At 43.1% G+C, this 12,320-nt stretch overlaps 1 protein-coding gene across 2 annotated transcripts in view; it reads left to right on the top strand.

The window, feature by feature from the left end:
* LOC126284182 (lachesin-like) overlaps positions 1-12,320 on the top strand; it is a 1,090,923-nt gene that overhangs the window by 1,042,819 nt on the left and 35,784 nt on the right. Inside the window, exon 8 of one of the 2 annotated variants that reach the window (XM_049982929.1) lies at positions 3,566-3,745. The exons of the other annotated variant lie outside the window; for it this stretch is intronic. Coding sequence (XP_049838886.1) covers positions 3,566-3,745 — 180 coding nt within the window. The remainder of the gene's footprint in view (positions 1-3,565; positions 3,746-12,320) is intronic. 2 annotated transcript variants of the gene reach the window in all.

Here is a 12,320-nt window from a genome sequence, read left to right as displayed (position 1 = left end):
AAAAGTACTTTATTCTGATGTGTCTGAGAAATGTGTTCTTTACATATCTATAGCCGAAGAATTGTGCATACGCGGTCAGTCATTCTAGAAACCAGCGGTAACATCACAAATAGTGTAAGCGGTTTCTGGTCCCTCTTTATAGAAACAATTAAATTTTTTTATAGGCCTATCTGTGGCCAAACTACACTACTGGTTATTAAAATTGCTACACAAAGATGAAATGCAGATGATAAACGGGTATTCATAGGACAAATATATTATACTAGAACTGACCTGTGATTAGATTTTCACGCAATTTGAGTGCATAGATCTAAGAAATCAGTACCCAGAGCAACCACCTCCAGCCGTAATAACGGCCTTGACATGCCTGGGCATTGCCTCAAACAGAACTTGAATGGCGTGTACAGGCACAGCTGCCCATGCTGCTTCGACACGATACCACAGTACATCAAGAGTAGTGACTGGCGTATTGTGACGAGTCAGCTGCTCGGCCACCACTGACCAGACGTTTTCAGTTGGTGAGAGATCTGGAGAATGTGCTGGCCAGGGCCGCGGTCGAACATTTTCTGTATCCAGAAAGGCCCCTACAAGACCTACAATATACGGTCGTGCATTATCCCACTGAAATTTAGGGTTTCGCAGGAATCGAATGAAGGGTAGAGCCACGGGTCGTAACACGTCTGTAATATAACACCCGCTGTTGAAAGTGCCGACAACGCGAACAAGAGGTGACCGAGACTTGTAACCAATGACACCCCATACCATCACGCTGGGTGATACGCCAGTATGGCTATGACGAATACACGCTTCTAATGTGCGTTCACCGCGATGTAGCCAAACACGGATGCGACCATCATGATGCTGTAAACAGAAACTCGATTCATCCGAAAAAATGACGTTTTGCCATTCGTGCACCCAGGTTCGTCGTTGAGTACACCATCGCTGGCGCTCCTGTCTGTGATGCAGCGTCAAGGGTAACAGCAGCCATGGACTCCGAGCTGATAGTCCATGCTGCTGCAAACGTCGTCGAACTGTTCGTGCAAATGGTTGTTGTCTTGCAAAAGTCCCCATCTGTTGACTCAGGGGTCGAGGTGTGACTGCACGATCCGTTACAGCCATGCGGAGAAGATGCCTGTCATCTCGACTGCTAGTGATACGAGGCCATTGGGATCCAGCACGTCGTTCCGTATTACCCTCGTGAACCCACTGATTCCATATTCTGCTACGAGTCACGTATCTCCACAAACGCGAGCAGCAATGTTGCGATACGATAAACCGCAATAGCGATAGGCTACACTCGGACCGTTATCGAAGTCGGAAACGTGTTGATACACATTTCTGCTCCTCACACGAGTCATCACTCAACGTTTCACCATCCAACGCCGGTCAACTGCTGTTTGTGTATGAGAAATCGGTTGGAACCTTTCCTCATGTCAGGACGTTGTAAGTGTCGCCAATGGCGCCAACCTTGTGTGAATACGCTGAAAATCTAATCATCTGCATATCGCAGTATCTTCTTCCTGTCGGTTACATTTCGCGTCTGTAGCACGTCATCTTCGTGGTTTAGCGATTTTAATGGTCAGTATTGTATCATAGGTGTTGGCCGTCAGTATCATCTGTAAGAAATTCAGCTCGGATTCCAACTTATTATTGTCAGTCATGGGGAAGTCCTGTGAAATTATGTTGAACACTGCTTGCTTCTGGGCTGGGTGGTAGTGTGCAGTGTTTTCTAAACGCTTACTTATATTTCTAGGCATACTATGTGATATGTGTTTTGTTGCTAGCTTTTCTATAGACCACAACATCTAGGAATGGGGGACCGATCTGACTCGATACTAACTGAAGTTGATATTGTGATGCATCCATATATATATATATATATATATATATATATATATATATATATATATATATAAGTTGCATATTTCCTCCTAAACCAATTGACCGAGTTGTACAAAGTTGATACACATATCACTTGCTGTCTGGGAATCATCGCAGCGGCGGTTAGAGCCACCTACCTATCAAATTTGCTATTACCTCTATTCACAACACTTTTCGTGGACAGTATCCACATACGCTACTTAATGTACTTACAAAGATATGTCGTTCCACGACAGACAGTTCAGAAGATATGAGATGCGTGAGAAACTGCCGCATCTTGCATGACGTTTTAATTTATTACATGTTTACTATTAACTCAATTCACAATACATTTCACAGACAGTGGACACATGTAACATTGGGTGTAGCCACATTGTCACTATACACAACGTATTTCCGGAAATACGAAAGTACGAAGTCATTACCATTAAGCTGCCTGAAAATTAAACTGAAGAGCGAAATTCCCTAGAGGTACAGATGAAATATGTGTACAAATACTAGAGAACAATGTTACATTTATATGAAATATAGTTGACATGTGGATAATTGGGCAAAACTAATAGTTACGAAGTGAAAAGTAATGTTATGAGGGTGAGAACCACTACCGCCCAATGGAGTGAGCTTGATAACATGGAGAGAGAAGGGGGGGGGGGAGCTGGATAGGTAGCGAGAGTGAAGGAGGAGATGAAGACAGATAGGGGGAGGAAGCGGAGGAGATGGACAGGGATGGAGAGAGGAGGAGATGGTCAAAGAGTGAGAGAGGAATGGAAGAGATGCACAACAGGTGATACAATATGAGATGGGCAGAGAGAGAAGGAAGGAAGAGATGGACTAATAGGAGACTGAAATAAATACATACATACCCTAGCAACCTGGATACTCGGATAGTCTCATATAAAACCTGCGGAATTTACGGAGCTCTTTATTTCTCTGTGACCATACAACAAATTTAAAAAAAAAGTTGAAATGTGTGTGAAATCTTATGGGACTTAACTGCTAAGGTCATCAGTCGCTGAGCTTACACACTACGTAACCTAAATTATCCTAAGGACAAACACACACACAACCATGCCCGAGGGAGGACTCAAACCTCCGCCGGGACCAGCCGCACAGTCCATGACTGCAGCGCCCAAGACCGCTCGGCTAATCCCTCACGACTAAAACGGATCTGACGCCTATACAGCAAAACCAATTAGGTTTTAGTGACATTAATACCATTAGTTTGAAATATTCGGTAAAAATATCAGCTGTTACTGGTGACAAAAATGAACTCACAGCAACACCATTAGACCGGTCATTTACCTCTCCTTTGTACCTCAACCACCTCGATCGCAGATGTTATTCGATCAAGTCATACAAATCTGGAGGAACATTCTGTCCATAGTATCTGCTATTTTATGTTAGTAAATAAATACTCAAGTCGAAATTATGCGTATGTCACTCGTGGTTATCTTCACCGTGTATGAATTTCTAAACTGTGTTTTGAATCTTTCACAAAAGTATTTCCTTTTCCAACTTGATGTCTCACTTTCCCCGGTAAATCACGTGCTAAGAAAATTTCGTGTACTGGGTAGAGGGAATATTTTACGTGTGTAAGTAAAGGAGAGACAGGCCCTGTACTCCTCTCGAATACAGCGCAGATGGTGCTGCTCTCTGTAGCTGAACGTGCGTGTTTTGTTCACAGAGAGACTCGCGTCTCCTCCCACGCAGTGGCCAGTGCGTCAAGACGCGGCCGTAGACGGCGCCCCGGCGGGCAGCGCGGCCGCCGTAGACCGCAGGGGGGTGGGGGTGGGCCTCTCCCCGCCCGCCCCGGCTCCCGCCCCCGCGACAACTGCCGCCCCCGGGCTCCCAGGAGCCTCGCAAGGTACGCCACTCTCACTCTATTTCCGCCCTGTTTCCCATCGAGATTTTGTCACCGTCACTGTTCACTCTATTTGCATGCCACAGGTAACAGATTGGTGCCCAAACGATATATTTATGTTCGTATAATCGATATTTTTATGATTGTTAATTTACCATGTATTGTCAGATATGAACCTAAATCACGTATGTTCCTTGTAATTTCCATCCTCTAGATAGGACAGTTCGTTGGAATAATGACCCACCTTAGAATAAGGGACTTCATCTATTACGTGAGCTAGTTGTGAGACCGAATTCCAATCTGCAACATTTTGGAACGTCTTCCTATGTCTCTCCTTGCCTTACAACCGAGGGAGATGTCTCAGAATAGCTTTGTCAGAACTGGGCCATGGCAACTACAAGGGCTTTACAGAATCCGATCGGTTGGGGAATGGATGGGTTGGGTTGTTTGGGGAAGGAGATCAGACAGCGAGGTCATCGGTCTCATCGGATTAGGGAAGGACGTGGAATGGATTGGTTGGGTTGTTTGGGGAAGGAGACCAGACAGCGAGGTCATCGGTCTCATCAGATTAGGGAAGGACGGGGAAGGAAGTCGGCCGTGCCCTTTCAGATGAACCATCCCGGCATTTGCCTGGAGTGCCTGAGGGAAATCACAGAAAATCTAAATCAGGATGGCCAGACGCAGTATTGAACCGTCGTCCTCCTTGGGAAATGGAATCCACAGTGAAAATCATAAATACTTTGTTTGCTACACTTTTCTGCTACTTCTCCACATAGTCGCCACTGCGACTTGGACATTTGTTGTACAGTTGTACTAAACTTCCACTAAGCTCGTCATAGAAAACAGCTCCCTCTGCTCTCTGTCACTTCTCGACCCTGGTTTGCAGTTCGTCGCCTGTGTTGTCTTCATAGCCAGGCTTTCATGTGAGCTGAAATGAACATCGGAGGGAGCCAAGTGTGGGGTGTATGATAACCACTTTCTATTGAAAACGCTGCAGGGGCGCTCTCGTTGCGCCTGGAGTGTATGGCCAAGAGAATAAGGAAATGCATCACAGGCACGTTATGTGGGGTTGCACGAAATCAGGCGAAACCTCACAGCAGGCACACATAGTTTGCGGGAGACGCTATTGTCCTAGGCATCTTTGCCTGCTCACTGTGTGCTCACAGCTGAAAAGATTGATGTAACGCTATCGACAAGCATACTAGAGACACTGACAAACTCATCAATGTAAATTTTCATCAGATTTTAACTGTTGTTTCCATTACGCGACCTATTGGAACCTACCTTCCGACTCGCTCTCGTATTTTTAACATTATATGTAGTTCCGTATGCTACCGTTGTCATGCCTAGTGTTCTAGTGGCAAAGCTCTTGCCGGCAAACCAAACAGTCGCTGAATCACATTCCAGCTCGAGCGGAGAAATTTTTACTGCCTTTGATCTAATGTGGAGTGTGGGGAACCGTCAGGAACGACAAGTGGTTATACATAAATTCTACGTTAAACTGTAGATTTCCTTTTTACTGTAGGAAATCTGAGGTAGATTGGGGAAACATATGTCACTAAAGTGGGGTCCAAGAGAAAGACTTGCACTCGGTCTTTGTGCAACACGAAAACAAGCGCAGTTGTTATAATTATGCATTAATAAGCGACCAGTACCATTTTCCAAATTTCATATACAAACGTCATGACTAGAGAGTGCCTGTTTATACTGAAACTAACTCTTGATGTTAAAATATGCTATAGCCAAGAGTTTCTCTCATTTTTCCTTCGTTTCCACTATGTGAGATCTTAGAGGATATTTGAGATTTATTGAGTCACCTTGTAAAGTGGGCTGAAAAACTGGTATGCTTACACCTTATGTCGAGGGGGCAGTGAAGAAAGAACCTTGGTATTATCTCTGCTTGAGTGTGTGCATGTGAGAACTGGCTGACAAATAAACATTGCCATGGAAGTTTTGGAACAATTTCAACCGAACCTCAGACGTATATAAATTGCTGGTATCCAGATAAATATTTATGTAATGCTCTCCCAGCTCAAGTAGGGGCGCAGGTGATGAAAAGAAGGCGTAACCTTTAAGCAAGACACCGAAATAAGAGGAGCAATTTGAAATTAACATTATAGGTTTATGGTTTATTGTCTGGCATGTTTTGGAGATGAGAGGAAATGGTAAGATGTGAAGCCCAGCTCTGTATTGCCTGAAAGAATTGGTACCAAATTTAGTACAGATATGAGTTAGTATATCGAAAAGCACTATTTTCGTTAAGACTCGCACTTACTTTAGCATTTAAAAGGGTGTCGAATATTTTTATAAATACTTTGAAGTCAATTTCTGGATTAAATTATTTGCACAATTTGTAACAGATTTTATCTTTCGTGTACTGAATGTTTGCTATTAAAACCGTAACGGAAAAAATCTCAGCAACAATCAGTTGTAGAGAAATCACATTTCGGGAATATATTGTCTAGGTAACATTTTTAAGCGATCAACATCGTAAAATCACAGGTTAAGGTAAGCGCGAGAAAAGCCATAGCAATTGTGTAAATCTGGTGAATTAAAACCGGTGTAAACGCCAGAATGTTCAATGCAAGCTTTCAGATGGGGATACATTATGTGGTACAGGTGTAGGGCGTCAGTTTGTGGGATGGAGTTCCAAGACTCTAGCATTTGGTCGATCAATACAGGAACAGTTAATGCTGTTTGTGGATGATTCTGAAGTTGTTGTCCGATGATGTCCCATATGAGCTCAGTTGGAGCCAGGTATGGTGATCGAGTAGGCCAAGGTAACATGTCGACACACTGTCTACATCTACATGATTACTCTGCTATCAACAATAAAGTGCCTGGCAGAGGGTTCGATGAGCCACCTTCAAGCTGTCTCTCTAACGTTCCACTCGCGAATGGCACGCGGGATAAACGAGCACTTAAATTTTTCTGTGTAAACCCTGATTTCTCTTATTTTATCGTGACGATCATTTCTCTTTATGTGTGTGGGTGCCAACAGAATGTTTTCGCAATCGGAGGAGAAAACTGGTGACTGAAATTTGATGAGAAGACCCAGTTGCAAAAAAAAAAAATTCCTTTGTTTTAATGGTTGCCACTCCAATTCACGTATCATGTCTGCGACACTATCTCTCCTATTTCGCGATAGTACAAAACGAGCTGCCCTTCTTTGCACTTTCTCCATGGCATCAGTCAATCCCACCTGATGCGGATCCCACACTGCACAGCAATAGTCCAGAATAGGGCCAACAAGGGTGGTGTATACAGTCTCTTTAGTAGATCATTGTTCTGCCAATGAATCACACTCTTCGGTTTGGTCTACCCACAACATTACCTATGTGATCGTTCCAATTCGGGCTATTTGTAATTGTAATCACTCAGTATTTAGTTGAATTTACAGCCTTCAGGTTCCGTGACTTTTAACGTAATCGAAGTTTAGCGGATTTCTTTTACTTCTCATGTGAATGACTTCACACATTTCTTTATTTAGGGTCAATTGTCACTTTTCGCACCATACAGATATCTTATCGAAATCATTTTACAATTCGTTTTGGTCATCTGATGACTTTACAATACGATAAATGACAGCATCATCTGCAAACAATCTCAGAGCGCTACTCAGATTGTCTCCTATGTTGTTAATATAGATCAGAAACAGTAGAAGGCCTATCACACTTCCTTGGGGAGCGTCGGTTATTACTTCCGTTTTACACGATGGCTTTCCGTCTATTACTACGAACTGTGACCTATCTGACAGGAAATTACGAACCCAGCCGCACAACTGAGTCGATATTTCATAGATACGCAGTTTAGAAGACGCTTGTGAGGAACGGTGTTGAAAGCCTTCTGGAAGGGACCAACTTGACATCCCCTGTCGATAGCACTCATTACTTCATGTGTATAAAGAGCTAGGTGTGTTTCGCAAGAAGGATATTTTCTGAATCCGTGATGACTATGTGTCAATAAATCGTTTTCTTCCAGGTACTTCAGAATGTTCGACTACAATATATATACCAAAACCCTACTGAAAATTGACGTTAGTGGTATTGACCTGTATTTCAAGGCCTTACTCCCACTTCGCTTTTTGGGTATTGGTGTGACTTGAGCAATTTTCTAGCATGTAGGTACAGATCTTTCTGCGAGGTTGTATATAATTGCTAAATATGGAGCTTCTGTGACTGCATACTCGGAGAGGAACCTAATTGGTATACAATCTGGACCTGAGACCTTGCCTTAATTAGGTGATTTGAGCTGCATTGCTACACCGAGTATATCTACTTTCTCATCTTGGCAGCTGTTCTTGAGAATGTTGAGTTACAACAGCAGTATGTTGGCGAGCGTTATCCTATTGGAAAACATCCCCTTGAATGCTGTTCTTCACCGCGGCACAGCAGGTCGAAACACCTGACTGACGTACAAATTTGCAGTCAGAATGCTTGGCGTAGCCAAGAGAGTGTTACTTCTGTCATACGAAGTCCGACTCCAGACGATAATTCCAAGTGTAGGTCCGATGTGTGCAGCACACAAACAGGTTGGTTACAGACCCTCGAGTGGTCTCCTTCTAACCGGCTATCACTGGCACCGAGGCGGAAACAGCTTTCATCAGAACGCACAACAGACCTCCACCTAGCCCTACAATGAGATTTCACTTGGCACCACTGAAGTCGTAAATGGCTGTGGCTTTGGGTCGCTGGAGAGCACGCTACAGGGATCCAGGCTCGGGCTGTCCTTGAAATAACCGATTTTTAACAGTTCGTAACGTCACTGTAGCGCCAAATGCTGTTACAATTTCTGCTGCAGATACAGTACGATGAGCCAGAGCCATACGCCGAAGACTATAGTATCCCCTACCTGGCGGTCTGGAGCCAGACCCTTTGCGACCGTTCGTTCTTGTGACTAATGCTGTCAGCAATCATGTACAGTGGCTACATTCCTGCCAAATGTTCCTACAGTATCACAGAATTGACATCCAGCTTCTCGTCGCATTATTACTTCACTATTGTGAAATGATTTGGGTGAAGGTCACGGTTAAAGCAGGCTCAGACATGCTAATTGGATGTATCTATAGGCCCCCGGGCTCAGCAGCTGTTGTGGCTCAGCACCTGAAGAATAATTTGGAAAATATTTCGAGTAGATTTCCCCACCATGTTATAGTTCTGGGTGGAGATTTTAATTTGCCGGATATAGACTGGGAGACTCAAACGTTCATAACGGGTGGCAGGGACAAAGGATCCAGTGAAATATTTTTAAGTGCTTTATCTGAAAACTACCTTGAGGAGTTAAACGGAGAACCGACTCGTGGCGATATTAGACCTTCAGGTGACAAACAGACCCGAACTATTTTAATCAGTTAATGCAGAACAGGGAATCAGCGATCATAAAGCGGTTACTGCATCGATGATTTCAGCCGTAAATAGAAATATTAAAAAAGGTAGGAAGATATTTCTGTTTAGCAAAAGTGACGAAAAGCAGATTACAGAGTACCTGACGACTCAACACAAAAGTTTTGTCTCAAGCACAGATAGTGTTGAGGATCAGTGGACAAAGTTCAAAACCATCGTACAATATGCGTTAGATGAGTATGTGCCAAGCAAGATCGTAAGAGATGGGAAAGAGCCACCGTGGTACAACAACCGAGTTAGAAAACTGCTGCGGAAGCAAAGGGAACTTCACAGCAAACATAAACATAGCCAAAGCCTTGCAGACAAACAAAAAAATACGCGAAGCGAAATGTAGTGTGAAAAGGGCTATGCGAGAGGCTTTCAATGAATTCGAAAGTAAAGTTCTATGTACTGACTTGGCAGAAAATCCTAAGAAATTTTGGTCCTATGTCAAAGCGGTAGGTGGATCAAAACAAAATGTCCAGACACTCTGTGACCAAAATGGTACTGAAATAGAGGATGACAGACTAAAGGCCGAAATTCTAAATGTCTTCTTCCAAAGCTGTTTCACAGAGGAAGACTGCAGTGTGCTTCCTTCTCTAGATTGTCGCACAGTTGACAAAATGGTAGATATCGAAATAGACGACAGAGGGATAGAGAAACAAATAAAATCGCTCAAAAGAGGAAAGGCCGCTGGTCCTGATGGGATACCAGTTCGATTTTACACAGAGTACGCGAAGGAACTTGCCCCCCTTCTTGCAGCGGTGTACCGTAGGTCTCTAGAAGAGCGAAGCGTTCCAAAGGATTGGAAAACGGCACAGGTCATCCCCGTTTTCAAGAAGGGACGTCGAACAGATGTGCAGAACTATAGACCTATATCTCTAACGTCGATCAGTTGTAGAATTTTGGAACACGTATTATGTTCGAGTATAATGTCTTTTCTGGAGTCTAGAAATCTACTCTGTAGGAATCAGCATGGGTTTCGAAAAAGACGGTCGTGTGAAACCCAGCTCGCGTTATTCGTCCACGAGACTCAGAGGGCCTTAGACACGGCTTCACAGGTAGATGCCGTGTTTCTTGACTTCCGCAAGGCGTTTGACACAGTTCCCCACAGTCGTTTAATGAACAAAGTAAGAGCATACGGACTATCAGATCAAGTGTGTGATTGGATTAAAGAGTTCCTAGATTACAGAACGCAGCATGTCATTCCCAATGGAGAGAAGTCTTCCGAAGTAAGAGTGATTTCAGGTGTGCCGCAGGGGAGTGTAATAGGACCGTTGCTATTCACAATATACATAAATGACCTGGTGGATGACATCGGAAGTTCACTGAGGCTTTTTGCAGATGATGCTGTGGTGTATCGAGAGGTTGCAACAATGGAAAATTGTACTGAAATGCAGGAGGATCTGCAGCGAATTGACGCATGGTGCACGGAATGGCAATTGAATCTCAATGGAGACAAGTGTAATGTGATGCGAATACATAGAAAGATAGGCCCCTTATCATTTAGCTATAAAATAGCAGGTCAGCAACTGGTAGCAGTTAATTCCATAAATTATCTGGGAGTACTCATTAGGAGTGATTTAAAATGGAATGATCATATAAAGTTGATCGTCGGTAAAGCAGATGCCAGACTGAGATTCATTGGAAGAATCCTAAGGAAATGCAATCCGACAACAAAGGAAGTAGGTTACACTACGCTTGTGCACCCACTGCTTGAATACTGCTCAGCAGTGTGGGATCCGCACCAGATAGGGTTGATAGAAGAGATAGAGAAGATCCAACGGAGAGCAGCGCGCTTCGTTACAGGATCATTTAGTAATCGCGAAAGCGTTACGGAGATGATAGATAAACTCCAGTGGAAGACTCTGCAGGAGAGACGCTCAGTAGCTCGGTACGGGATTTTGTTAAAGTTTCGAGAAAATACCTTCACCGAAGAATCAAGCAGTATATTGCTCCCTCCTACGTATATCTAGCGAAGAGACCATGAGGATAAAATCAGAGAGATTAGTGCCCACACAGAAACATACCGACAATCCTTCTTTCCACGTAAGATACGAGACTGGAATAGAAGGGAGAACCGATAGAGGTACTCAGGGTACCCTCCGCCACACACTGTTAGGTGGCTTGCGGAGTATGAATGTAGATGTAGATGTAGATGTAGACTCTGTGAAGTGTTGATAATGGCGTCTTCCTCCCCTTAAAGGAATTTTTGACTAACATAGCTAATCAAGTCCAATCTCAAAAGTAACTAAAGCTCACGATCGCTACAGTGCGTATTTAAAGCAGAACTGCTTTGCAATCTTATAGTGGCGCTACTAGTTCTATTCTTAAGCAACTGGCGCGAAATTTGAACAGACATCATCTTTCACATGTAAAAATACGCCAACGAACTTCCGTTTATGTCGCCCTTCTCCTTCTTGGTGTTTCGATCTTTTTCCCTTTAAGTGTAAGTAATGTACTGCAATTGTACGCTATAAACAGATTTCATTCCCTTTCTTGTCTACTGTAAGACTGGGATAAATAGCAAGGCAACATCACTTAATGTAGCAGTTACAATGAATGTGAAATGCCCATGGCCTTTCGATTTTAATCCTACGAAGATGAAATTTTTCTAAGATCCTTTGCTCAGACTTTGGGCATATCGCAATCCTATACTTATAAGATTTCGAAATGCTCTGTCTGAGATCTTCAACTTTTGTAGTCCTGTCTTCCTCAGTTGCGAGAAATATTACGGTATACTGATTATTTCTACTTATGGACCTTCTGACAGTAACTGAATAAAATACAATTTTAGTGCCATACTCGTTTCGCCTTTGTTTTCTGCAAGGCATCATAATTGGCCATTAATATGTACATATGTTTGCTGTAAAATTTACATTATGGTCATTGTACCTATAGGTTATAAACCGTTCTGGTGGTTGGTATTTCCTATTAAATAGTAATGTTTTGAATTATACTTACAGGTTGAGTGGAAGATTTTCTAAATATTACGCTATTGTTGCATTTTTATGTTGTTCTTCTTCTTATAAATGTCAATTTGCGTTTTAACATCGAGTACAGATTTAAGTGTCAGGAAGTCGTTTCTGAAAGTATTTGTATGAAGTGTAGCCATGTATGGAAGTGAAACATGGACGATAAATATTTTGGACAGGAAAAGAATAGAAGCTTTGAAAATGGGGTGCTACAGAACAATG

This window comes from Schistocerca gregaria, chromosome 1 (genome assembly GCF_023897955.1).
Source record: "Schistocerca gregaria isolate iqSchGreg1 chromosome 1, iqSchGreg1.2, whole genome shotgun sequence".
Taxonomy (NCBI): domain Eukaryota; kingdom Metazoa; phylum Arthropoda; class Insecta; order Orthoptera; family Acrididae; genus Schistocerca; species Schistocerca gregaria.
This window is presented reverse-complemented; position numbering and strand designations above follow the sequence as displayed.